Source organism: Macaca mulatta, chromosome 14 (genome assembly GCF_049350105.2).
Source record: "Macaca mulatta isolate MMU2019108-1 chromosome 14, T2T-MMU8v2.0, whole genome shotgun sequence".
Taxonomy (NCBI): Eukaryota; Metazoa; Chordata; class Mammalia; order Primates; family Cercopithecidae; genus Macaca; species Macaca mulatta.
In genome coordinates, this window is record NC_133419.1 from 47,405,687 (window position 1) to 47,433,610 (window position 27,924).

At 38.2% G+C, this 27,924-nt stretch overlaps 1 protein-coding gene across 1 annotated transcript; it reads left to right on the forward strand.

Moving 5' to 3' along the window:
• The first annotated feature begins 392 nt into the window (after nucleotides 1-392).
• On the forward strand, nucleotides 393-26,028 carry TPH1 (tryptophan hydroxylase 1). Its single transcript, XM_015114697.3, has 12 exons — nucleotides 393-472; nucleotides 898-1,068; nucleotides 6,237-6,379; nucleotides 10,882-11,065; nucleotides 13,619-13,719; nucleotides 17,140-17,207; nucleotides 17,358-17,554; nucleotides 20,087-20,222; nucleotides 20,990-21,116; nucleotides 22,717-22,812; nucleotides 23,748-23,881; nucleotides 25,510-26,028. Exons 3-12 carry the CDS (start codon nucleotides 6,263-6,265, stop codon nucleotides 25,682-25,684), a joined length of 1,335 nt encoding a protein of 444 aa, XP_014970183.1. The 5' UTR covers nucleotides 393-472; nucleotides 898-1,068; nucleotides 6,237-6,262; the 3' UTR covers nucleotides 25,685-26,028.
• Nucleotides 26,029-27,924: the final 1,896 nt, after the last annotated feature.

A 27,924-nucleotide genomic window follows, 5' to 3' on the forward strand; every position in this document is an offset into this window, starting at 1 on the left:
AGGCAGGACTGGGCTACTAAACAGCCTAGAAGCACAGAGAGGTGTGGGAGGTGGGGGAATTCCCGCTGTGGTCTCCAACAGGCCAGAAGCACTGCAGTCCTGTAGCAGGTCATTGTGTCGATAACAGACGTTATCTTGGTTTGGAGAGAATGTCCAACTCTGAATTGTACAACGTTAGTCACACTTCTGTAGTTAAGGATGGCCTAATATTCACTTAATTAAAACACCAGTCAGATACACGCAGAGATCGAGGCGTGCGAGTCTCCGGGAGCAGGCGGACGCGACTGCCAGCAGCCTGCGGTGCTCAGCCAAACCCCCCAGCCCCACCCATCCGCCGGGAGGACCCACGCCCCACACTCGCCGGCCCTCCCTTCTCATTGGCCGCTGCCCCGCTGCTCCGACGCCCGCTTCTATAAGAAGCCGGCAGCTCTGGGCCGGGGGCAGAGCCAGCTCGCAGCTAGCGGCGCCCCAGGTGAGTGAGGCGGTCCTTCCAGCGGGCGCCGGGGACCGCCGTCGAGGCTTTGGCGGCACTCGGCAGGCGCGGGGCTGGGCAGTCACCCTCCCGGGAGGCAAATTGGTGGTCTTACGGAGTCAGATTTGGGAGGTCGGAGTTGTACCTCTGTAGACGCTTACTCTTCTTTCCTCCTACGCTCTTTGGGGAGAAGACACTTTTTGAGGGCCTCCTGTGTGCCAGGAACAGACTCTACCCATCATCAGATTTCACCTTCACAACAAACGCAGGTAGATATTTCTTGAGTCCCCAGATGAGGAAACGGGTTCAGAGTCCAACCCAAGGCTGTGTGACTCTTCTATGTTGGCAGAAAGAGAAAGATTTTTCTTCCTTCCCTTCCTCTCCATCAAAGGGCAATATCTCTTTTTTCTTCTCCCCCCATGAAGGGAAGCCTCCCTTAAACAGGCCCCCGAAGAAGAGGGAGTCTCAGATGCAAAGCTCGGCATCGCACTTACCATCGTCACCACCATCCCAACAGACTACTAAGAGCTTGTTGCAAGGTCGCAGTTGACAAAGAGGACTAGGTCCTTGCGGTTCAGAGTCAGTTAAGAGTCCAGGTAAACTCAGCCTCTCCTTTGGCGTTTGATTTTCAGAGGTTTAAAATGAACTCTTCATTGATGTCCCACACTGCTAATCCAGGAAAAGTTTAAAGAAGGGGGGGGGGTGGTTGGAATTCTAATATCAATGTTTCTGAAAAGTTATAATCTGTGGTTTACATATGTTATCAGGGAGGTCCATCTGTGCATGTATTATTAGATTATCTCCAGATAAGGATGTGTCTTCTATTTCCATTTTCTCTACTAGTACCTTTATTTCCTAGAATACTGCTTTTCATGGGTAGTGTTTTCTTTTGTATTTCATCTCCACTTTCATCCTCATTCCCACCCCTTATTTAGAAAAGAAAATCAAGACTCTTTAGAGCATTCCCTCCCTCTGAAAGAATCCTCCTTGCTGTTTTTAGTTTTGTCTTCAAACAATATCCACGCTTTCAAAAGACTAATTCAGTAATGCTTTGTGCATCCTAGATCAGGTAAATATAAATTACACTTGTTTTACTGATTAAACTAAGGGGAGAAAAGAGTTGGTCATTGTGTGCGCCTTGACATCTACTTTACCAAGGGTTGTGTCTGTTGATCTTCTGAGGGTCTTCTCGGTATTTTTTCCTTATTTGCAATGGTGGGTCCTGCACAGCAGTGCATCCTTAGTCAGGGCAGGAGACGCAGTAGGGGAATGACTCTCTGCCTTTCATGAGAAAGGGGTACCAGTTGGTATTAGCTGGTTAGAGTGTTGCTTTAAAAATAAGATGCTGGCCGGGCACAGTGGCTCAAGCCTGTAATGCCAGCACTTTGGGAGGCCGAGATGGGCGGATCACGAGGTCAGGAGATCGAGACCATCCTGGCTAACACGGTGAAACCCCGTCTCTACTAAAAAATACAAAAAAAAAAAAAAAAAAAAAAAAAAAAAAAACTAGCCGGGCGCGGTGGCGGGCGCCTGTAGTCCCAGCTACTCGGGAGGCTGAGGCAGGAGAATGGCGTGAACCCAGGAGGCGGAGCTTGCAGTGAGCCGAGATCTGGCCACTGCACTCCAGCCTGGGGGACAGAGCAAGACTCCGTCTCAAAAAAATAAAATAAAATAAAATAAAATAAAATAAAATAAAATAAAATAAAATGCTTATGTATTGATGAGACGCCGATTCAAACAAGTGTGACCTATTTTATCTTACCAGGTTAGTATTGTGGGTTTTTTTCCCTGAAAGAGTAGGAGGGGGCAGGTGGGTTGAAGGGGGAAAGGAAAAAGTAACAAGGCAAAATATTGAGGTTCTGAAAGGGGTTTGGGGTTAATTGAATGGAGGAAAAAATAACTGATTCCTCATAAGCTCTGTCAACCAAGCAAAGTTATGGCGAAGTTTGAGTAACCATCAAAGATCTGTGTCCTATAAGATTATTTTGGGGTTGGGAGGAACAAAAAAGAAGGTGAGAATTTTCTTCTAGTTTCTTAGCAAAAGTTCCTTTTCAGAACCTTCATTTTTACCATGACTTAAACAAGGAGGAGGGTTTCCACATCTTTTTTTTTTTTTTGAGATGCAATCTTGCTCTGTCACCCAGGCTGGAGTGCAGTGGCACGATCTCTGCTCACTGCAACCTCCACCTCCCAGGTTCAAGCAATTCTCCTGCCTCAGCCACCCGAGTAGCTGAGACTACAGGTGTGTGCCACCACACCAAGCTAATTTTTGTATTGTTAGTAGAGACCGGGTTTCACCACATTGGCCAGGATGGTCTCAATCTCTTGACCTCGTGATTTGCCCACCTCAGCCTCCTAAAGTGCTGGGATTACAGGTGTGAGCCACTCACATCTTAATATAATAATGTATGTCTTTAAATAAATCAAAATAATATAAATGCCTTGCATATCATAAATTTCAATTAATGTATCCTTCACCCTCCTCTCCCCACACCCTCTAAGGAGATATTGGCGCAAAACTTGATCCATTCAAGAATCAGGTAAAGAAAATAATTATGAACCCTAAAGGGATGGAGCCATGACTGTTAGTACCTTCTCACAATAGCAACTTCCAGGAGAGCTTAGGGGCCAGTTTTGAAAATTGAAGGAAATCCTCATTCTTTTTTTTTTTTTTTAAGAGACGGGGTTTTACTCTGTCACCCAGGCTGGACTGCAGTGGCACGATCATGGATCACTGCAGCCTAGAACTCCTGAGCTCAAGTAAGCCTCCTGCCTCAGCCTCCCTCCCTAGTAGCCGGGACTGCAGGTAAAAGCCACTATGCCCGGCTAACTTAAACAATTGTTTTTTGTTATTGTTGTTCATACAGCATCTCACTATGTTGCCCAGACTCTTCATAGTAGTTTTTTTTGTTGTTGTTGTTTGTCTGTTTGTTTGTTTTGACATGGAGTCTCACTCTGTTGTCCAGCCAGAGTGCAGTGGCACGATCTTGGCTCCCTGCAACCTCTGCCTCCTGGGTTCAAACTATTTTCGTGCCTCAGTCTCCCAAGTAGCTGGGATTACAGGCATGTGTCATCATGCCAGGCTACTTTTTGTATTTTTAGTAGAGACAGGTTTTCACCATGTTGGCCAGGCTGGTCTTCAACTCCTGACCTCAAGTGATCCACCCGCTTTGGCTTTCCAATGTGCTGGGATTACAGGCATGAGCTACTGTGGCTGGCCTCATATAGTTTTATAAGAAGAGTTTTATTCCAAGCTCCAAGAGATTGTTGAAAGACAAATTATCGAAGATCTAGAATTCTGCTGGTGTTACCACTGACTGGAAAAAATCAGTGGCAACTTTTCTTTACTGTTCTCTGATCCTTGCTCCCAGTTCTTAAAGCTGATGTACATGATGAAGCTAGTGGTTGGCCAGGAAGTAGCTTATATTTGCAGAATCCTCTTCCTTCTGCATGTCATGGTGACGGTATCAGGAAATACGAGGACTCAGTAAATACAGGCTAACTCAGTACATTTTACTTTGGGGTCTTTATTTGTTTGCAAAAAAACTGCTGAATTATTTGCTTGAGATTTGGAATTTAATACACTTTAGGGATTTTATAATAAATTAATGAAACTGAAATCACCTTGATACAAAACAATACTGACATTTTATATCATAAAGCAACTTTTCCACATGCCTGCTATTATAAGAAATATGTTAATCATCTTGTAAAATGCCTAATTCCTAGGGCAAGAAAAATTTTTAGCCAGAGGTGTTTAGAATGTCTATTTCATTACTTTAACATTTTCTCTTTTTTTGAAGACTGGAAAATTTGGGACATATTCCCCATTATTTGAGATAATACTTATTGAGTACTTAGTGTAGGCTAGCAACTGTTCCAAGAGGTTTATATAAATTATAACTATTTAATTCTCATAACAATAAGTTTATATATATTTAATCCTCCTTATAATCATGAGAGTGGTGTTGATTATCCTCCCTCTAAGTTTGCAAATAAAGAGATTGATACCCATAAAGATTATAACTTGCCTAGATGGATTTGCAGAATGATTTACTACTAGCAATTTGTTATATTATTTTGCATCTCTCTTATTGTTTACATTTGCACACTATAGGACAACGTCACCCATACTCTGTGTTTAATAAGAAAAGTCAATCTTTGAGTGGTAATTGAATGGGTAACAAACATTTCTGAAGGTTTTCATATCCCTAAAAGCATTTTGAGAATGCTTACCTGAGACCATCCCTGAATTTTTAGCCCCAGAGTCACCAATTTGGTATTTTCTGTTTATACTTAAGTTTACCTTGAGAAATGGTCACTTCCTTCGAAGTGGAAAATCTCATAAGATCTTTTGCTTCTCATCCGTAAATCCTTTCTCAGCAGAGACTCATGGATGGGCTTGAAGCTGTATTCAGTCATCTTTAGAAGCACATGGGATATTGATCAAAGGGGTGGGGAGGTGGGAAGGTGAGGGGTGGTTGAGTGTACTCCTTGGGTATCATGGCTGGGATCTCAGTGTCCCTTCTCTTCTGCTTCTTTGTACTTATTGAGAAGTCTATCTTCCATTTTCTCCTTCCCCATAAACAAGCGTGTGAATTCTTTGGAGGCAAATTGTCTTGTTTTAAAATTTTTACTGCCCTAACTTTGACTGTGGTGCTTTACACATGTGAATGTGCTTGGGTTGAAATTTTATTCATTTTACCATTAGTAATTGTTTGAATCACAGAAAAATTCACATAATTATTCAGTTTAACTGACCATTTAGTTTTATAGCGTTCAAAGTAGAAATTGTTTTAATTCTAGAGACTAATTTGGCATAATTTAAAAATCTTGGTAGTTTTAGAAACTTGAACCCAGTGAATTCATAAATGTTGGTTAAATTTTGAATTATGTGTCTCTAACTCTTCTTGGTACCTGAAGTATCCTAGTTTCTTCCGTGAGGAAAATCTCAGAATAGCACGCCACGTTATGGTGTTTTAAAACAAGTGGGAATTTTGTATGTTATGAGTTCCGGTAGCTGTTTGGTAACTTAGTTTTATATTAGAAAGGTTAAGTAGCATGCCCGAGGTCATACACTGATAAACATGAGGCCAATAATTAGATATATCTGACTTCACATTCCACATATTTTCTTTCACTGTTTTGCAGTGTAAATAAGTGGTTGAGAAGATACCAAAGTAGATATCTGGTTCATCTTCTGAGAAGCACAGCTAGAATTCTCCTGGCTAGCAGTTATCCATCTAGTGCACATATGTCTAGAGCTGGCCAGGCCTTTAGTTTACAAAATAAATAGAAAGCCTTGTCCCCACTCTGGAGGAGCTTGCTGCCTTGTCAGAAGGTGAGATATGTTCAAATAAAACATTTGGGGAAACCATTTGAGACCTGGTATAATGAAGTGCTAAGATTGTGGACAGGGCGGGGAGGAGGTAGGCCTTCCTGACTAGGTCAGGCTACAATAGTTGGGAAGACTACAAGAAGCCAGCAGGCTTGAGTCATGCCCTGAAAGAGGGATTGGTTTAGAAAAACATGAAAGGGAACTACTAACATGTATTGTGTGCCTGTTCTGTTCTAGGCAGGTGTCAGGCGAAGTTTCATCTTATTTTGGTCTCACTAGATTCTTGCAAAGCTTATCTGCATATCTAGGTTTTATAAAAGATTAAGAAACTGAAGCTTCTAGAAGTAAATTAGCCCTTAGTTATCAAATATTGTCTGCATTGTGCACCTTCTTTTTTAGCCCTTTGTCTTTGTTTTCATACTTTAGTTTTAGAGAATTACTCCAAATTCATCATGATTGAAGACAATAAGGAGAACAAAGACCATTCCTTAGAAAGGGGAAGAGCAAGTCTCATTTTTTCCTTAAAGAATGAAGTTGGAGGACTTATAAAAGCCCTGAAAATATTTCAGGTAAGCATTTTCCATAGTTTTGCACAAAATTCTTCTAGAAATGAATCTCTAAAACTATATTTAAAATACAGAGCAACATAGCAAGACCCCATCTCTTAAAGAAAAAAACAAAAACAAATTTAGCTGGGTGAGGTAGTGGACACCTGTAGTTCCAGCTGCCTGGGAGGCTGAGGTGGGAGAACTGCTTGAGTCCAGGAGTCCAAGGTTACAGTGAGTGAGCTATGATCACACCACTGCACTCTAGCCTGGGTATCAGAGTGAGATTTTTTTTTCTCTCTCTCTCTCTCTCTATATTTATGTATGTTATATATATAAATTCTATATTTATATATAATTTACATATATAAATATATATAAATTATTGCAAATTCTTCAGAGGTGGAGTACAAACATTTGTTAAGAACTTACATTTCTAAAATAGTGCTGAATTCTAACAAGGGATACAAACAATTTACAGAAGAGGAGATACAAATAGCTACTTTGGGAAATGGGGGAGAAAAAATTCACTTCATAGATTTTAGAGAAGCAAATTTTAATTTTAATGAAGCATTACAATTTTATTGGTATTTAATCAGACATTTTAAATTATATACTTGAGATTTAATGATAGTCATAGTATATTTAATGATATTATTTTCATGTAGCAAAGATTCTATAATGACACTGTCCCCTACTGTCAGAGCTTCATTGCATTGGAGGTGCATTACCCTCCAATGCACCTTTGGCACGAGGGTAAATTTGTGTACCATGTAGGGAAACTATCTGGTAATACGTATTATGAGCCTTAAAATGTTCATACTTTTGACCCATAATTCTAATTTCGTAAATCTGTCTTAAAAATATGGATCAGTCAAGCAGAACATGAATATTTATTGAGTCCTTACTATGTGTCGGGTACCACACCAGACACTAAGGATGTGGAGCTGGACGAAGTAAACACAGTGCCTGTTCTCACAGAGTATATAATCTAGTGGGAAAGGCAACACTAAACAAACAACTGCTATAAGTGAATAATTACTATGTGTAAAGTGACATGAAACAGAAGTACCACATATTGTGACAGCGTTGAACTTGGGGGACCTAACTGAGTTTAAGGGCTCAGGGACACACAAAGATGTATTGTTTATAGGAACTAAAAATTATAAATAATCCACTTGTCCTAATATAGGGGATGTTGAATTGTGCTAGCGAAACACCACTGTGGTTAAGCTCTGGTCTCCAGAGACAGACCACCTGAATTCAAATCCTTGCTCTGTCACTTATTACCTGGGTGATCGTGGGCAAATTGATTAATCTCTCCACACTTCAGGATTTATGTCCATAAAATGAGAACTCTACCTACATCATAGGGTCATTGTGAGCATTAGTACAGTTAATATCTCTAAAGTGCTTAGGATGGTACAGTACAAAGTAAGTGACCAATAGATGTTAGCTATGTTAATAATCATATGGCATACTATTATATAGCTGTTTGCAAAGAATATTTCAAAGAATTAAAAATCTGAAATATAGATAGTCTAGAAGAGCTTGTAATGAGAAGCATCAGTTTTCTTACCTAACACATACCATATTCTCAGTCCCACTCCTTAGAGGCAACCTCTTTTAGCTATTTCTGGCCTTTAGTTTTTTTGGTGGTGAGTTTATGAAACCTAAACATTGCTCTTATATGTCTTTTCGAGTTATCAACTTCACACTATATTCATTTACTTTTTATTATGAACAATGATACTGATACCACCTCCCTCCCTTCCCTCTCCCAGTCCTTCCAAATCTGATAATTGTATTATTACTTTTAGCTATTCTATTGATTACTTTTGAGTCTTTAAATAAAATACCTGTGTGTCTTCTTCCATCAACTTTTTAAATTTAATTTTTAATCAAAAAATAATTGTGCATAGCTTAAGAACAACTCAACCCATACTATAAAACATATTTTTTTAAAAGCAGTCTTTTGCTCCATCTCTCTTCATTCTTAAGTTCCATTTAATTTTTTTGCAACCTTATGTGCAGAAGCTTGAGTTAATCACACTCATTAAATCACGTGTACACTATCATTGTTGATTTGTGCAACCTCTTCCTGTTTTATTTCATTCTTCAGTTCTATCTCCATTTCTCTCTTCTGATAGAGAACTGCTCTCATATGTACATTGAATTACTTTTATCTGCACTTTAGAATATGTAGTTTTTGTGTGTGCATATATTCGTAATTTATATAATCATATTGTGCTGTAAAGATTCTTTTTCCCATCCAGCACTGTGTTCTTAAGACCTGTGCACGCTGTTGTGTGAACATCTCATTCATTCTTCTAACTGCTACATGGTGTTCTCCGGGTGTGTCTCCATCCATTTTACTTATCCCCCACCTTGTGGAGGCAACCTTTTTCAACTCTTTAGACTATTTTTCTAATATTTACTTCCACACTTATAAATTATATGCTTATTCTGCTTCTACTTCTTGATTTCTAAAATTATAGGTAATTATCTATTGATTTTCAACAATAAAGCAAAAATTTAGGTTTCTTGACACAACTCCCCTTCCGATGGCCTCTTCAACTTCCTTTCCACTCGTCTTCCCAATGCATTTGTGTCCCGGTTTTTGGCTCTGTCAGTCTTTAATGTTTTTATTATTAAGATTATGTAAATATTGTTTGAAGAAGAGCCATAGTATCCACCTTTGTGACTCTTCCTTTCTTGTGCAACAGGATTACAGCATAATGTTTAAGCGCATGGACTGTGGACCTGGACAGCCTAGATTTGAATTCTGGCTCTGACACTTGTCTCCTGTGTGCTTCTGGCCGAACTGCTTAACCTCTCTGTGCCTCTGTTTCTGTAATTGAAATGACGGATAGGGAATGTTTCACGTACTACTTCTACTTTATCTGAATTTTCCAGACTGTGTTTTTCTTCCAGATGAACTTTGAAATTATTTATTACATTTCCTCACCAAATTCCATTGAGATTTAAATTTAGGAATAATTGACATTTTTGTATCTTTTTTTTTGTCCTCCAAAAACATAGTTTGGATTTATATTTATTCAAGTCATCATTTAGAAAATATTTACAAATGCATTATTAATGTAAAAATTTATAAGAAAGAGATGAAATGAAACTCTTCTCTACACCTGATCAATCCCAGTATATTTTATAACTGACTTGTATTGATTCTGTGATAAATTCTATGTTCCCAGATAAACCCTGCCTATTCTAATTTCCTAACATCTCCTATCACTCACTCCTCTTTCTTGTTAGCTCACGTTCCCTGATTTTTTTTTTTTTTTTTTAGAAAGGGTCTCACTCTGTCACCCAGGCTAGAGTGCAGTGGCACAATCACAGCTCACTGTAGCATTAACCTCCTGGGCTTAAGTGACCCTCCCACCTCAGTATCCCAAGTAGCTGGGACTTCTGGTGTGCGCCACTACACCTGGCTAATTTATTATTTTTTTGTAGAGACGAGGTCTTGCTACATGGTCCAGGCTGCTCTTGAACTCCTGGGCTTAAGTGATTTTTCCACCTTGGCCTCCCAAAGTGTTGGAATTACAGGTGTGAGCCACCATGCCTGACCTATTCTATCTATTCTTTAAGATTCATTTAAGTTTCTGCCTGCTCCATGAAACTTTCTACTCTCTCTTAAGTCGTAATGCTTTTCCCTTTGCTGAGCATCTGCATCTGAACACTCTTTACTTTATTTTCTTAATCTTCCATATGTTAGCCAACTAGAATGTAAATACCTTTATGTCTTTCCTTTATATTCTTCGCAGCTCTCACCTAGTTGCATGGGTGTTCATTAAGTTATTTTAGGATGCACTGGTTAGTATTGGAGATTATCTGCTCTAACCTTCTCATTTTTTTAGATGAAAAAACTATTGGGTGATTGGTTCTCATGTTTCATTATCATGTCCCCAGCACTCTTCCTAAGCCACCCAAATTGGAAAGAGAACATACCCTCCTCCCACACTTCTACACACAGCACCCCCATCTTAGGCTGACTTGGAAGAGGTCAGAAGAGGAGATCTGGTTCAGCTGTTACTAAGACTGTAGCTTAAGAGATTTGGGGTATTAAATACTCTGTGCTCAAGCTGTTCATCTAATTTTATTAAATGAATTTTTGAAAGTGAAACTCTTCTTTCTCTAGGACTAACATTGGTATCACTTTTTGAAAACTAGCTTTTATTTATGAGAATTTTCAAAAGATTCCTCTTAGCCAGGAAACTTAATAATATTTTAATTTGAATTCTGATTAATTCTGACAATCTGAAGGGCCTGTAGTGTGTGTTATTTTATTGGTTTCTGGAGGGTGGGATGAATTTTGAAAACTTTTCTGACCGGTACATAATTTTTAAGAAGGAATTATTTTGTTGTTGGCAGCACTAAAAACAGCCTTTTCCCCTTTGGCTGTTCTGAGAAGTCTGAATCTGATTTTTGGTGGTAATGAAAGCAGCCTGCTCAAAGACTGTTAACATTTGAGGCAGTTACATGAAATCTTTACCCTGTGCTTTACACAGGAGAAGCATGTGAATCTGTTACATATTGAATCCCGAAAATCAAAAAGAAGAAACTCAGAATTTGAGATTTTTGTTGACTGTGACATCAACAGAGAACAATTGAATGATATTTTTCATCTGCTAAAGTCTCATACCAGTGTTCTCTCTGTGAATCCACCAGATAATTTTACTGTGAAGGAAGATGGTAAGTTCGAAATGTGAAAATACTACTTAGAAGATGAAACACCTAATGTGTGTTCAATCTTATATTTATCTTGAAAACATGAAAATAATAAAACACAATCTCTCCAAGTTGCTTATAGTCTGGTAGTGAAGGGAACACGAAATATAGTTGCTCAAGATACCAAAGAAAAATTATAAAGCAACATTTGATCTAGTGTAAGAGAAATGAAAAAGAAAATCTTGAGTATAAGAAACAGCTGGGTGTGCTGGCTCATGCCTGTAATCCCTGCACTTTGGGAAGCCAAGGCAGACTCACTTGAGTCCAGGAGTTCAAGACCAGCCTGGGCAACATGGAGAGACCCAGTCTCTGCAAAAAATACAAAAATTAGCCAGGTGTGGTGGCATGCACCTATGGTTCCAGCTACTCTGGAGGCTGAGGTGGGAGGATCACCTGAGCCCAGGAGGTTGAGGCTGTAGAGCCGAGCTGAGATCATGCCACTGCACTCCAGTTTGGGTGACAGAGCAAGACCCTGTCAAAAAAAAAAAAAAAAAGAAAGGAAAGAAAGAAAGAAGGCAGGAAGGCAGGCAGAAAGAAAGAAAGAAAGAAGAAAGACAACACAATTTGGCATAATCAGGGATTGATTATCTCTCATTCCAAAGCATCAACATTTCTTGATCTGAAAAACCTCTAATTCACAATCCCTGAGCACTTAGTAAGTCTCATAAGACTTGGCATCTAGCGGATAGTAAATGAATATTTAAATTTGTTGCAAATGTTGACAGTTGCTGACAACTATGAAGTGACACACAATACGTATAGCAGGGGACTCGTCCATGGCCTGTTAGGAACCAGGCTGCACAGCTGCAGTGGGCAGCAGGTCCAGCGAGCCTTACCGCCTGAGCTCTGTCTAGGAGCGTGAACCCTATTGTGAACTGCGTGTGCGAGGGATCTAGGTTGTGTGTTTCTTATGAGACTCCAATGCCTGATGAAACCATCTCCCGCCTCCCCATTCTTGGAAAAATTGTCTTCCACAAAACCACTTCCTGGTGCCAAAAAGGTCAGGAACAACTGATGTACAGCATTCCTTCCGAAAGCAAATGAGAAAGCAATAAAGCCTCCTAAAGTTTCAGATACTCAGGTAGCAAAGATAAAGGTTAAGATCTCTACTGGTGAAAAAATCCTTGAAGTTCACTCGAGGCAAAAGACAAATGGATAGTTTAGGTACATTTTATATATGGTACTCAATCTAAAATAATCTCTTCAGATTCTGTCCACAATATTTAAGGTGTAATCAGGACTGCTATTCATCTGCTATGCGTTCGTACAGCTATATAATTATTAAAATACTGATATATCTCCACTTCTGGCTGGCAGAGAGCTACTTCCCCAAGTCCCTTGAGGGCTCTTCACCGTGCCTGAAGCCTCTGTTGCTCCAGATACCGGCCCCCCACCAGGAAGTCCCACACCCATCATTAACAACTAAAGGGTTAACACCTTGCAGAGCAGAAGCCTAGGACTCTGCTGATGTCTCTTTTGAGCGATTACTGCTCCTGTTGTATTTGTTGTTAAATCCCTTGAATATCACTCCTGGATATGTTAGAAAGAGCAATACACTGGGGCAAGAAGAGCTGAGTTCTAGTCCTCTGTCTTCCAAGAGGAGTGCATTACCTAGGGTAAATTACCTCTCTGGAATTTGATTACCTCATCTGTAAAATGCAAGGTGTATAGATGACTAAATAGTTCAGTTGATACATCAGCCTTGTGACAGATATTTCTGCTAAGAAATAGGGATACAAAAGATATAGTCTCCACCCTACAGTTGTTTCCAGTCTTTCATGTAAGACAGACAATAAACAGGTACATTATAATAAAACGTAGTAAAAGCCTTTAGAGAGAGACATAAAGTCACAGGAACCGAGGGAACAGATAATTAGCTCTGTCTACAGGGTCAGGGAAGGCTTTGCGGAATGAGAAGATCTCATTAGATTTGGGTCTTGAAGGATGTGAAGGATATTCTCAGGAAAACAGAAGGGCAGGGTGGGGCAGGCAATGGGAGTGGAATAGCTACTCCAGACAGAAGAGTAGCATTTATAAAACCCCATGGTCTTATGAGGGCTTGTGTGTCTGAGGAATGGTGAGAAGATCAAGGTGGCAAAGACAAATGATTTCTAAGATCTTTTCCACTGGCAAAAATAAATGAAGTTTTTATTAAGTTTGTACCTTGGTCTGTAAATAAAGTTGTGCATCCTTTTTCTGCTTTTGTAGAATAACTAAATATGTAGCTTAAGCATTTTTAAAACTTTTAGTTTGTTTCTAAAGTACAGTATTTCTCCAAAACTTAGAACATCAACCTGAAGACTCAAAAAAAAATTAAAGTTCAGAAATTTTGAATAAATTTTACTTTTTAGAAATAGGGCAATTTACTTAACTCGTACAAATCTTGCCTTGATGTACAACCTTAAATTAAAACTCTCATCCAACTGAATTTAATTTTCTCTTCTTTATTGTCTTAAGATTGTCTCTTCAACTTTTAGTGCTTCTTTTTTTTTTTTTTTTTTTTTTTTTAATTTTCAGGTATGGAAACTGTTCCTTGGTTTCCAAAGAAGATTTCTGACCTGGACTGTTGTGCCAACAGAGTTCTGATGTATGGATCTGAACTAGATGCAGACCATCCTGTAAGTATTTTCTTTCTTTTTTAAGAACAAGTCTTGCTCTGTTGCCCAGGCTGGAGTGCAGTGGCACGATCTAGGCTTACTGCAACCTCTGCCTCTTGGGTTCGAGTGATTCTCCTGCCTCAGCCTCCCAAGTACTGGGATTACAGGTGCCCACCACCACACCCAGCTAATTTTTGTATTTTTAGTAGAGACGGGGTTTCACCATGTTGGCCAGGCTGGTCTCAAGCTCCCGACCTCAGGTGTTCCACCCGCCTCGGTCTCCCAAAGTGCTGGGATAACAGGCATAAGCTAGCACCCTGTAAGTATTTTTAATAAATACATTTATAAAAACAATTTAAAGCAAACTAAAAATTAAGGGCAATGTTTTTAGAGAAAGTGTTTTTTCTAGACTAAATGAGATATTGTTTTAATCAAGATTTCAACAAGTGTTAGTAGACCTCTATATTGGTGGAATTGAGACTAACTGCCTGAAAAACATAGAGCTTCATTTGTTCCAAAATATCTGTCCCATGCCCAGCATTCCTATTATTAAGAGCTATTCAAAAGGTTATACTAAAATGAAGATAGCGTCTGCAGTTTTTATTTAAATGGGCATGGGTTATTGGACAGGGAGATAAGTAAAAGCAAGCCAGAGAAAGACTTGCCACCCACACTGCCCAGCATGATTGGTTTATTAGGCAGTTGATGAACTAGGAAGTTGTGTCCTGAGAAAATTGTACAGTACAGGCAAGAGTTGGAGAATTAGTAAATCTAGAGCATTTCTGGGAGGGGAGGAGAGAAGAGAGTGCGATTGTGAAGTTGAACAGACCAGGGCTTTAATGTAGCTTCTCTCACGTGTTAGCTGTGTGAATGTGACCTTTGTATACTACCTTAGACAGCCATCAGATGATGTATCCAATTATTCTATAATCTTATTGAGTAACTATTGCAATTAATTGCAGTACTTGCCAGAAGGGAGCATGTAGTCTAGTTGAAAAGCTAAAGCACACATATATAAACAAACACACACAAGATAAAATATAAAAAGCATGCTAGGTGAAAATTTTGCTTCATGAAAATATTGCCTCAAAATGTACATAAGAGAGCAAACACTTCTAGCTGAAGAGATCAGAGAAAGGCAACATTTCAACTGGGCCTTAAAAGATTTCAGCAGATAAGAGATGGAAAGGAAGAACAATTCAGGAGGGAACAGTATGCGCAAAGGTTCAGAGGCAAGAAAATCTGGGGCATGTTTATGGAAAGGTGAGTACATCAGTTTTACTGATCTACCAAGTCCTGCTGATTTTCACCTCCTAGGTATTTCTTAAATGTGTTCTTTATTCATCCCTACTACCACATCCCTTAACTGGTCTTCCTTCCTCTAGCCTTGTCATCTTCAAACACCTCCTTCTTATCCTCATTAGAATGATCTAAAACCTCAATATGACTATTATTCATCTTCTCTCTTAAAAATCACCAATGGCTCCTAGGTACATACTTAAAAGAATTGAAAATATATGTCCATACAAAAACATATACACAAATGATTGTAGCAGCATTATTCATAATAGCAAAAAAGTGGAAACAACCCAAATGTCCATTAACTGATAAATAGATGAAGTATGGTATATTTATATAAGCAAATATCATTGGCCGTTAAAAGAGATGGAACACTGGTATGTGCTGCAACATAGATGAACCTTGAAAACATTATGGTAAATGAAAGAAGTTAGTCACAAAAGGTCCCATATTGTATGATTCCATTTATATGAAATGTCCAGAACAGAAAAATACATAGAAACAGACAGTGGATTACCGGTTGCCAGGAGCTGGGGAGGGTTGGGGTGGAGTTGGAGAGTGATTGCTAATGAGCATGGTTTTTTTTGGGGGGGACAAAATCTTTCTGAAATTAGATGGTGGAGATGGTTGTTTAACTCTGTGGATATCTAAAAACCACTGAATGGTTATTTTATGGTATGTGAATTATACCTCAATAAAGTTGTTATTAAAAAAACACCAGTGGGTTCCCATTACCCAAGGCTAAACTCCAAGCTCCTTAATGGACCTTTAATTTGCAGACCCCAACTAGTTTCAACATGCTCTGCCTTACTCTCCAAGTTTGAGCAACATGGGGTTGCTTGTATTTTCTTAGGCACAACATGCTGGGTTTGTTTGTGTGTTTGTTTGTTTGTTTTAATCACTGTGCTATTTCCACTCCTCTTTTGTGTCTTAGCTCGAGTCGAGAGTAATCACTGGGAATCCTTCCCTGAACCACACAATCGTTTTAAGTGTGCGTGCCGTTCTGTACATATCTGTGCAATATGATGAGACACTTACTGTATCATTTTACAATAACAGGTTCATGTAAACTCCTTTAAGCCCCAGGCTGCTTTGTTCATATTTGTTTTTCCAGATTTTAGCACAAATCATAGTAAATCTGTGCTCTCTCATAGATCTGTGTTAAAGAGATGAGTCTCATTCTCTCTTTTCAGGTGTCCCCTTCTTTCCCATTGTTTGCATTTTTGGCTGTTTTCTCCTGGGCTTTGATTCTTGATTTCTTATTTTGTCTTTTTTTTTTTTTTTTTTTTTTTTTTTTTTTTAAGATAGAGCCTCCCTCTATTGCCCAGGCTAGGGTGCAGTGGCACCACCATATCTTGCTGCAGCCTAGAATTCCTGGGCTGAAGCCATCCTCCTGCCTCAGCTTCCTGAGGAGCTGGGACAACAGGGATACACCACCACACCTGGCTAGTTACAATTGTTATTTAATTTTTTTTTGTACAGACAGAGTCTTGCTTTGTTGCCGGGCTGATCTCAAACTCCTGGGTTCAAGTGATTCTCCCTTGTAGGTCTCCCAAAGTGTTGAGATTACAGGTGTGAGCCACCACACTCAGCCATTTTGTCTAAAAAAAAATTTTTTCATGAGTATAAATTCTAATGTTACTATTTTGTCTGCTATTTAAATCATCATTATTTCTGCAAATGGCAAATATATTCGCATTTTGTGATAAAATCTAAGACTAGATTCAGTTAAGTCACTATTTCAAATATTAATTACTTTTTATTATTAATTACTATTATGGGTAAATATAACTGAAGATATAGTCAAATGATTAAGGAAAAAAACCCTCACCCTTGGAAAAGAGCCATATATTTAACTGGGATGGTGGTTTCCTTATTCTTTAAACTGTTTTATCTTTGTGGCCACTACACTATCTTTGTATCCATTATATCTTTTATCTTTGTAGCTACTGGAGTATAAAGCTGTCATGTAACATTGACTTTAAAATAAAAATGATCATAAATCTCTAAATAATGCTTGCTCATAGTAGCAATTATGTAGCCCTTTAATGTAATAGCTCTAGTAATAATGAAATGTTTCCCGAATATCATTTGTCAAGTTTTTTTAGTGTGGATATTTAAAAATATGTCTTTAATTATCAGGGCTTCAAAGACAATGTCTACCGTAAACGTCGAAAGTATTTTGCGGACTTGGCTATGAACTATAAACAGTAAGTATATTTAAAAAAATGTAGCCAACTTTGAGATAATAAAATAAGTGAATAGAATAAATTGTGTTCATTTGGTAAGTAGAAAGTGAAATAAGTGCCATTATTTATTAAATGCTAATTCAAAACAACTCCTTCCCTTTATCTCATTAGTGGAGACCCCATTCCGAAGATTGAATTCACTGAAGAGGAGATTAAGACCTGGGGAACCGTATTCCAAGAGCTCAACAAACTCTACCCAACCCATGCTTGCAGAGAGTATCTCAAAAACTTGCCTTTGCTTTCTAAACATTGTGGATATCGGGAGGATAATATCCCACAATTGGAAGATGTTTCAAACTTTTTAAAAGGTAATAAGCTAATTAATTTTTTGTAAGGGGGTTGCTGAACTCTGTTTTGATCATGACAGCATTTTTTTTTTTTTTTTTGAGACAGAGTCTCTCTTTCTGTTGCCCAGGCTGGAGTACAGTGATGCCGTCTTGGCTCACTGCAGCCTCTGCCTCCTGGGTTCAAGCGATTCTTCTGCCATGGCCTCCCAAAGTGCTGGGACTACAGGCACCTGCCATCACACCCGGCTAATTTTTGTATTTTCAGTAGGGATGGGGTTTCGCCATGTTGGCCAGGCTGGTCTTGAACTTCTGACCTCAAGTGATCCACCTACCTCAGCCTCCCAAAGTGCTGGAATAACAGGCGTGAGCCACCGCGCCCGACAATGACAGCATTTTTAATAGAGTAATAAAGCGTAGTGATATGGGAGGTCAGAATTTTCCCGTACTCTGTCCTGGTGTATTGGATCCAGGATTGGGCACCGCATTGAAGGATAATCATAACCTGCAGCCAAGGTAGAGGAAGGTGAGCAGAATTATAAGGAGATTTGAAATTGTATCACAAAGTAAAATTTGAAGAATTCTTAGGGTGTTTAACCTAGAGATTTAGGGGCTGTTATAGCTTTCTTTAAATAGTTGGAAGGATCTTTATAACGGAGGGATCACTGTGCAACTCTAAAGTAAAGGACTGTTGGATAGAAACTTCAAGCTTTTGGCCCAGAATAGAGAATATCTTGTTAAAGAGTGATTTGAAAATAGAACAGGCTTATGAGATGGTTAGTTCCTCATCCGTGGGGGTGTTCGTGCAAAAGCTTCACACCCATTTGCCAGGGATTTGGTAGAGGAGATTCAAACATCTTGGGGAAGGTTAAAGACCTTTCCCACATTAAGATTTTATAATTTTAGCAAGAAAAAAGATGGTGCTAGTAGAGACATAAACAAAGGGTAAGGACAATTTTGTTCCTTTTAGTTCTTTATATTTGTTTGGTCCAGGCCTCTTTACTGTTTTTCTAGCTAGTATAGGAAGTAAAAGGAGCAGTGATCTATCTCCAAGGGTTTACAGTATTTAAGAAGTATAAATTTTCCCTTTTATCTCAGTAGATAATCTCAGCAGATTACCATAGTGGAAAAAACAAAGAAGTTATGCTGTGACTGAAAAGAATTTAGTTTATTTCCATAATGGTCTGAAATTGCTGTCTTTGAGTTTCTTACATAGACTTAAAAAATCTACATATCTATTTAACTCCTTAACAGTATTCAACAACTATACACAAAACTAGAAGAAATAAACAGGAAAGAGCAATACAGTTTCTACAAGGGAAGAAATTATGTAATTGGTTTCCATAAAAACTAAACTTTTGAAAAATAGTGATTAAGGATGATAGAGAACCAATGCACATAACATTGATAGACTTATAAAGATGGACAAATATACACTACAGAAATTGTAACATCAAATTTGCATGAGATTTGGAGGAAATGTTTTGTTATGCACACAAAACTGAAAGCTGTTCTCTTAGGGTCTGGAGCCTGGGCTGGCTGCAGAATGTGTTGCTGAAAATGCTTCAAGGTCAAATATCAAAGAGAAATCAAAACTAACAGAAAGTTCAAGCAAAAGTTGGAAGGGAATACCTGCGCTATCAAATATGGTAGACACTAAACACATTTGGTTTTTTGAAATTTAAATAACTAAAATAAATGTAAATCAAGAGGTTGGTTCCTCAGTCACACTAACCACATTTCAAATGCTCAGTGGCTACATGCGGCTAGTAGTTGCCTTACTGGGCAACACAGATATGGAGCATTTCTATCACTACGGAAATTTTTACTGGACAGTGCAGTCTGCCCATCAGAATGGGAGCATCCAAACACAACACAGCTGGATGGAACTGGAATACCAGAGTTGTGAGGGTTTGAAATGAAGGCCAAGATTAGGGCTTACAGGGGTCTCCCGAGCCACTGAATCCTAGTGGCAGGCCTCTTTTGCAGTATGCATGCAGTCTTGGCTGTTGGGAGATGGAAGAGCACTATCCCGTTTAGATGAAAGAAAGGGACTACTTTACAAGAGATGGTACTGGCTAAAAATGGCGCAGCTTCAAAAATGGCTCTGATTTAAATGAATATATCTTGTTAATGAGTTTTAACAAAAAGAAGATTATCTAGGAGATAGTATAAACCCTTTAGGGAGACAGCAAGGTGTTGTATGGCATGAGGAGATCTGAGTTGTCATTCTATCTTTATCAACTAATGTGTGGACTTGGGCACATTATTGAGTCTCTGAGCCTCCATTTCATAGTTGTCACAATAAGAAGAAACATCCTTAACTCATGTTGTAAACATGAAAGGAGATGTGATATGTAAAAGGTCTAACTCATTGCCTGGCCTGGCCGTAGCAAGTGCTTAATAATAATTAGTTGCCCTTAATATGCATATGATAAATTTTAGTTTCCGTGTCCTCCATCAAAGTGTTATTTGGTGCCACTAGCAGAACTAAAATGCTGCAGTCAGGGGTCTATTCTGGTAAAGATTTTCTTTGTTTTCTCCTTTGCTTTGCAGAGCGTACAGGTTTTTCCATCCGTCCTGTGGCTGGTTACTTATCACCAAGAGATTTCTTATCAGGTTTAGCCTTTCGAGTTTTTCACTGCACTCAATATGTGAGACACAGTTCAGATCCCTTCTATACCCCAGAGCCGTAAGTACTTCTATTTCAGCCATGAATTCATCAAATGGTTATTTATAATAATGGCATCTGCCTTATGGGTTTTTTTTTCTTTGGTGTGTGAGGATTAAATAAATTAGCACATGTGAAGCATTTAGAACGGCGCCTGGCATGAAATACATATTCCATGCTCTATTACGTGATAGCCATTATGATTATTAATTGACAACCTATTAGGTGCTAGCTGCTATTCTGAGCATAGGGAATGTAACACTGGAAAAAATCAGACAAAAATTTCTGCCTGCATAGAGCTTGTATTCCAGTGGGGATATAGATAATAAACAAACAAGTAAATGTATGCAAATGTTGCATCGGATGGTGATGAGTCCCGTGGAGAAAAATAAAGCCGAGAAAGGGGGATGGAGGAGGGTGTAGGTGTGTGGGAGTGTGTGTGTGTGTGTGTGTGTGGCTGTTTTGAAAAGGGTGATCAGGGAAGGCCTTGCTGAGAAGGTGATATTTGAGCAGAGATCTGATTTGGGTGTGTATGTGGCAGGGTTGGGAGGTGGGGGTGGCATGTGGATGTCCATAGATACCTGATATGCACTTATATGTGTGTCTGTGAGTGGCCAAGGTTTTGAACCAAAATTGTTTCTTTATTTGATTAGTGTCCTTTGTGATCCATTACCAAAGTAATATCACCCAATCATTAGAATAAAATATTGGATTGCGATTTGATTGAATGGTTGATTATGCACTTATGTTAAGCACTGCAGCATGACAAACTTGTACCTCTATTTCAGAGATACCTGCCATGAACTCTTAGGTCATGTCCCGCTTTTGGCTGAACCTAGTTTTGCCCAATTCTCCCAAGAAATTGGCTTGGCTTCTCTTGGCGCTTCAGAGGAGGCTGTTCAAAAACTGGCAACGGTATAAATCTGGAATTAACTGTATAGATCAGTCATTTTCACCTGGGGTAGGGTGTATGAGTATCTGTGTAGTTTAAAAGTACGTATTCAGAATGACCATTAGAAAATTTGTCTTTGCTTGGAGGTTGCAGTGAGCCGAGATTGCGCCACTGCACTCCAGCCAGGGGGACAGAGTGAGACTCTGTCTCAAAAAAAAAAAAAAAAAAAAAAAAAGAAGAGGAAAAGAGAGGAAAGGATAAAGAAAAGAAGAGAAAAGAAAGGAAAAGAAAATTTGTTTTCGTTCATAATCTTTAATTCAAATAACATTAAAGAAAGATGTAAAATTTTAAGGTTTATCAAAAGGAGACATGAGCTTTAAAAAAGGTAGAGAAAAACAAGATTACAATAATATGTTATCTATCTTTTATTTTCCAATAAAAAAGATAGGTTTCCTTAAAATTATGCTAAAACGTTTTTGAGTACTAGGTACAAGGCACTGCTGGAAATACAAAGATGAGTAAGGCCTGGTTTCTACCTTTAAGGAGCTTACATACTATTTGAGGAGACAATTACGTCAAATGAGATAGCCTGTAGCAAAGTTCAGCTTGCTCTGGGAGCATAGAGAACCTGGGGGAGTTTTCCTGGGAGAAGGACATCTGGATTAGCTGATGGAAAATGAGTGATGTGCTGAGCAAGGAAGGAAATGCATCTCAGGATAAGAGATGCACAAGGGAAGACAAGGAGGTGCTTGATGTGTCTGGGGAAACAGCGAGAAGCTGGAGCAGAGTGTCCAAGCATGGGGGAGGCAGTGTGAAATAGGACAGTGCTTCTAAAACTGTGGTTTGGGGACCCTTGGGGTCCCTGAGACTCTTTTATGGGGTCCTTGAGGTCAAAATTGTGCCTAGATAAAAGATCCATTCAAAGCACACAGTGGATTTTAATATAACAGGCAGTTCATTGACATAATTCAGATCCCGCATTGCAGTTGAACTTTAAAAATCTCTACCCACTTGTTGAGTGTTCATGCAGAGTAAAAGAAGAATATCCACAACTATACAAAAAGACTATTAAAATATTCAACGCTTTTCTAACTAGGTAACTGCATGAAGCTGATATAACTCATGTACTCAAACAGTATATCCCAAAAGGTTAAATACAGAAGCAGACACGAGACTCCATCTGTACTCTGGCCAGACATTAAAAAGATTTATAACATTGTAAAACAATGCTACTTTTCTTACTTTTTTGTTTTGTACAATATAGTTATTTTTATTAAAACATTATTTATTTTACCATAAAATGAGTTTATTAAATTTTAAAATTAATTAGCAAGCATTCTTCGCTCAGTTTTAATTTTTAATATGGCTAATATAGTGATAATCTATACATACATGCACAAAAAAAGCTTTGGGGTCCTCTAATTTTTAATAGTATGTAAAAGTCATCAAAACAGAAGCTTGAGAAGTACTGGTTTAGGATGAGGCCAGATTGTAGAAAGACTTGTGAACTAGACTGGGATTTTGGACTTTATTCTAGGGTATTTGGGTCAGTGACTAAGAATTGTAATTTGTTTTAAATTGAATTCTTCAGTGTGTGAGAATAATATTGATTTTTTTTTGCAGTGCTACTTTTTCACTGTGGAGTTTGGTCTGTGTAAACAAGATGGACAGCTAAGAGTCTTTGGTGCTGGCTTACTTTCTTCTATCAGTGAACTCAAAGTAAGAGTTGCAAATCTTTGTATATAACCATATTCACCTAATACAATTGATAAAACCTGAAATAGTTTTTGGTTTTGAACAAGAGGTTACTATGGAAAATACTTGGGGGTGTCACTAATCATTACCTGAATGTATTTTTCTCTATTTCCCAATTATATATTATATAATATAATCCAAATGTGTGTATGTATATATATACACACACATATATAAATCAGAATTTTATAAGGGCATCTATGGGGAACAGCAAGCTACTTCTTTTGCTGGAGTATACTGTGGGTTGAATAGCGCTGTGGAAAATAAGTTTGGAATTGTAGGTTGGGCCATTGCATTAGTAATACACACACACATTAAATATTTTGATGTATTTCTGATATATATGAAATGGTGTGTATATAATATATTTTAAATAAGAAGTGTTTTAAAGTCTTTGCTTACAAAGTCTTGCTGTTTCCTCACCATTTCTGATATACTAGCAATAACTTCTATAATTTCTAGGGAATTCTTTGAGATTTATTATTCATTCAATGAATAAATAAACTCATGTTTGTTGAGTAATGAATGTGTGTGAAACACCATCCAAGGTACTATCTTGCTTTCAGGGAGCACTTGATGGTGGGTATACGAGTCATACACAGGAATAACTAGTGCTGGGTAGAAAGTAAGTGACATAATACAGGAATAAGTAAGTAAAGATCCTTGGGTGACTTTTACACAAAGAAGAGAGGAAGAACAAAGCCATGGAGAGGATCTTGGGGGCATTTACAGGGAAGAGCAAGCCATTTCTTTTGCTGGAGTGTACTGTGGGTTGAATAGAGCTATGGAAAACAAGTTTGGAATTGTAGATTGGGGCCATTGCATTAGTAATATGTTTAGAGGTGTGCCAGTATGAAAATAGATATTATTCTTTGATTCACTGACTCTTTGTCTTCTAGCATGCGCTTTCTGGACATGCCAAAGTAAAGCCCTTTGATCCCAAGATTACCTGCAAACAGGAATGTCTAATCACAACTTTTCAGGATGTCTACTTTGTATCTGAAAGCTTTGAAGATGCAAAGGAGAAGATGAGGTACAGTATATCTTCTTCATGCCTTCATTTTCTTCAGCAAGAGATCAGCCCCATGATGGTAACAAGTCACAGAAGTAAGCAGCTAGATAATTTGAAGTCCACAAGGAGCCTTCTGTCTGTAACACATCTTCCTTTCATAGCAAGTATCTACAGTATGTTGTGTATAAGGATTTTGCATAGTTGCAAATATGTATCAGATACATTGAGAAATTGTTTTCTTTCCAGTTCTTCAAATCACAAAGTTTAGTAGTTGAATAGGGAAAATAAATGATATGCAAATTACTATATAACAGCATGGAAAGTGACAAGAGCCTTGGAGAGATACAGATGAAACATTGTTCTGCATTTTATGCAAGAGCAATTCATTTCAGGTGGACGAACAGGGTACTCTTGATGTTATTTGAGAAAGGACTTGAAGGATAGGTAATATTTAGATATATTAAGTTTTAGGCTGAGAGATAGCAAGAAAAAAGGTCAGGATGTTGAGAAATATAGGAGATACGTACAACGTAATCAAAGCTACGCTTTATTAATCAGCTAAGTGTGTGGTTAAGAAAGGAGGGTATTGGAGGCAGAGAAACTTTTTAGAAGATTCTTGGAACACTTCAGGTGAAAACAAATGCCTGAACTAAGACAGAAGTAGTAGGAAAGGAAAAGACTTTCGAAGCAGAATCAATGAGACAACATTGAGTGGAAGCGGTCATGAGGTCACATTGTGATGATGGGGATCGATAGGGGTTGAAATCATAGTTCTCATCTTTCAGAGAAACCATTAGTTGGGGAGTTAGGCCATTCGCGAAACCAAATAATAATACTAGCAGGGATTCCTCTAGCATAAATGGCAACTTTATGCAAATTAGAAAAGGGAATCCCCTCTGTGTAGACCAGGTGGATTGCCAGTTGGATTTCAGCTGCTACTCATGTATAGTTGTCCTCAGCTGCATATTTATCCCTAGGAGTCCTGGGCATGATTGTTCTTGGAGGTGCCAAATGGGAGGTTCAAACAGTGGTTTGATAAAGGAGGCAGAACTTTAATGCTTGAAAAAAGGGCAGAATTTAGGTCATTTGAAAGGAGCGTAGAGGGAAACATTCTAAGCAGAAAAAATCTACATGTGCAGGAGGTAGGACCATTCCTAGTCTATTTTGGGGTACGTGAGTATGTGTGTGTCTGTATGTGTTATATAAACACACAGGTTACATGTGTGGGTAGGTATAGTTATGTAAGGCATGGCTGAGGGATCTGTTACTATGTGGTCAAGTGTTGTAATGAAACAGTTTTATGTCTACTGATAAAACTACAATAATTGGTCTCCTTACTCTAGTCAAGAGATGTATACAGTAATAAATGATTAATAAATCCATGTAAGGGATCTTTCCCTAGTGATACCAGGGATTTATGACTACTTTAGAAAATAGTTATAAAATAGTTATAACTACTTTAGGTTTCCCACTTGTGTGGGATTCCAGGGGGCCTCTGCAAATGCAGTGTAGAGAAGTAGGTCAGATTGGTTGCATGCATATCTAACAAAAATTTGTCTTTTGCCTAGTATGTGAAATAGATTCTGTTGTTTGGTTTTCATCATTCACTCCCTAGAAATTGATTGTCTTCTATTTGTTTTCTTAAATAGAGAATTTACCAAAACAATTAAGCGTCCATTTGGAGTGAAGTATAATCCATATACACGGAGTATTCAGATCCTGAAAGACACCAAGAGCATAACCAGTGCCATGAATGAGCTGCAGCATGATCTCGATGTTGTCAGTGATGCCCTTGCTAAGGTCAGCAGGAAGCCAAGTATCTAACAGTAGCCAGTCATCCGGGAACATTTAAGCATCAACTCGGAGGCCTCTGGGTCATCTCTTGCTTTTCTTGAAAACCTGATCTTGGAGGGACAACATCTTCTGGCCAAACAATATTATCGAACCCCACTCCTTAATGAATCGCTGGTCTTTGAAAATTTGTACCTGGATATTCTATTTACCACTTATTTTTTTGGTTTAGTTTTATTTGTTTTTTGTTTTTTGTTTTTTTTTGTGGTAACAGCTTTAGTGAGACAATTTATATACCAAACAAGCCATACAAGCCACTGACCACCCATTTTTAATAGAGAAGTTGTTTGACCGAATAAATAGATCTAATCTCAGCCTAACTCTATTTTCCCCAATCATCCTTGAGTAAAATGACCCTTTATGATCGCTTAGAATACCTTGAGGAGTATTATGGCGCTGACTCATATTGTTACCTGAGATTCCCTTATTTCTAAAGTATCTGTTACTTATTGCTGAATTTGTGCCAAGCTCAATCACATTCACACTAAAATTTAACAGGAGACCCAGCTGTCTTTGTTGCCAGCATGAGCAAAAGTATAGAGGCCTTTGCACATGGAGGATACCTAGTAAAGAGCAAGTAGTCTAGTTTCCAGTGTAGTATCTTGTAGGGAAATGGGAGTAACTAAGCCTGGAAAGGTTGAATGGGGCATAATCATTAAGACTAGGCTAAGAATTTGAGACTTTATTTTTTAGGCATTAGGGAGCTCCTTCCCAAGTGACTATCTTCCTTGAAACTTTGTTTTCTTTCAATGACATCACATGATACTGGTTTTATTCTAGACTATCTATCCTACTCATGGGTCCAAGGGAAACTTAGTGGAGATGCAACTTGCATGAGGCTGTACTCAGACATTGGTCCTAGGTATTATAATGGGATTGTCCCCAGATTAACAGGAAGCATTGTTATCAGAGGGAAGGTTCAAACTGAGATAGGTAAGAGAAGCACAAAGCAAAAGATAGAAAAACAGTGCTGAGTACTTTATTTCTAAGGTATAAGGTGAGGCCATAAACAGAAAGGCATGCAATGAGAGTAGAGGCTGCAGAAAAGGGGAGGAAATAGAATGTCAGAAGGTCAAGAAGAGCGGTTTAGGACTGAGACTGTAAGTAATGCAATGATTGAAAGGAATGGTTTTTATGCAGAGTCAGCTGTGTAGCACAGGGAGTAAGCAGTCCTGTTATAAATGGGTGAAGCTGAACTCCAAAATACAAGCCTATGTCTCTTTAATTGGCCCCTCCCTCTAGTCACTAAATGAAGATGTTCTTCAAGTTTCTGTCTTTGCACTTCTACTCCTTTTGCCATCTCTTCATGGGGAATGTCACCCAGATACATGACTTCAGTTCTTATCTATTTGCAGTTATAACCCTGACATCTTTCTTGAATTTTTTTCCCCCTTAATTCCAACTAACTCCTGGATGTCTATGTAGATGTCTCATAATTTAGGCCAATGCTGTACAACTTCATGTGGCACCATCCACATAGAATGAATAGAGGTTGTTCAATATGGCAGCCCTGTCAAGCATCTCAAATTGAACAGGTCTGTAAAGGAACTCAGAATCACTTGAATGTCACAGTCCATCAGCTTCCTCTCCCAGTAATTTAATTTGCATTAATGGTATATTAAACATCATATTTTCAATCATTTTCATGTTTAGTCAGCTACTTAAAAATAGGCTTTTTTTCACATAAATAAATCATATACCATTTAACATGTTTTATTTCAACAGACTACTAGATCTTTTAGTACTTCTTTGTCCTCAAAACAAATTATAAAAAAACTTTGCATTTCATGTCATATTATATAAGAAATATAATTTTGAAGAATAATTCATGCTGTTTTAAATTTTTACATTGTTTGTACATTTTAATAGCTAATCAACTCTTAAGTGTATATTTGATGGTAAATAGATGCTAGCTAATCTGGAATCATTTGAAATATTGATCATCTGATTTATAGTTTGGTTCCAAGGAAATCTATTGTAAGCAAATCATAATAGCAAATCTTAGAACATGTAGAAAAAAAGAAATTAAAAAACAGATAGCAAATAACACAAATTATGCATACTATACATGATTATTTTCATACAACTTTGATAATGGTGAAGAATCATACTTACTAAATTTTGAAATGAAGATGTTTATTTAAAATCACTCTATGACTAAAGCACATGAGAATAAATGTTAAAGGCACAGCCTTATAATTCACAACTTTAGA

Coding starts and splice junctions, on each gene's coding strand:
- TPH1 (XM_015114697.3), top strand. CDS start 6,263: ATGATTGAAGACAATAAGGAGAACAAAGACCATTCCTTAGAAAGGGGA. Junction 11,066..13,618: donor TTTTACTGTGAAGGAAGATG/GTAAGTTCGAAA, acceptor TTTAATTTTCAG/GTATGGAAACTGTTCCTTGG. Junction 17,555..20,086: donor TGTTTCAAACTTTTTAAAAG/GTAATAAGCTAA, acceptor TTTGCTTTGCAG/AGCGTACAGGTTTTTCCATC.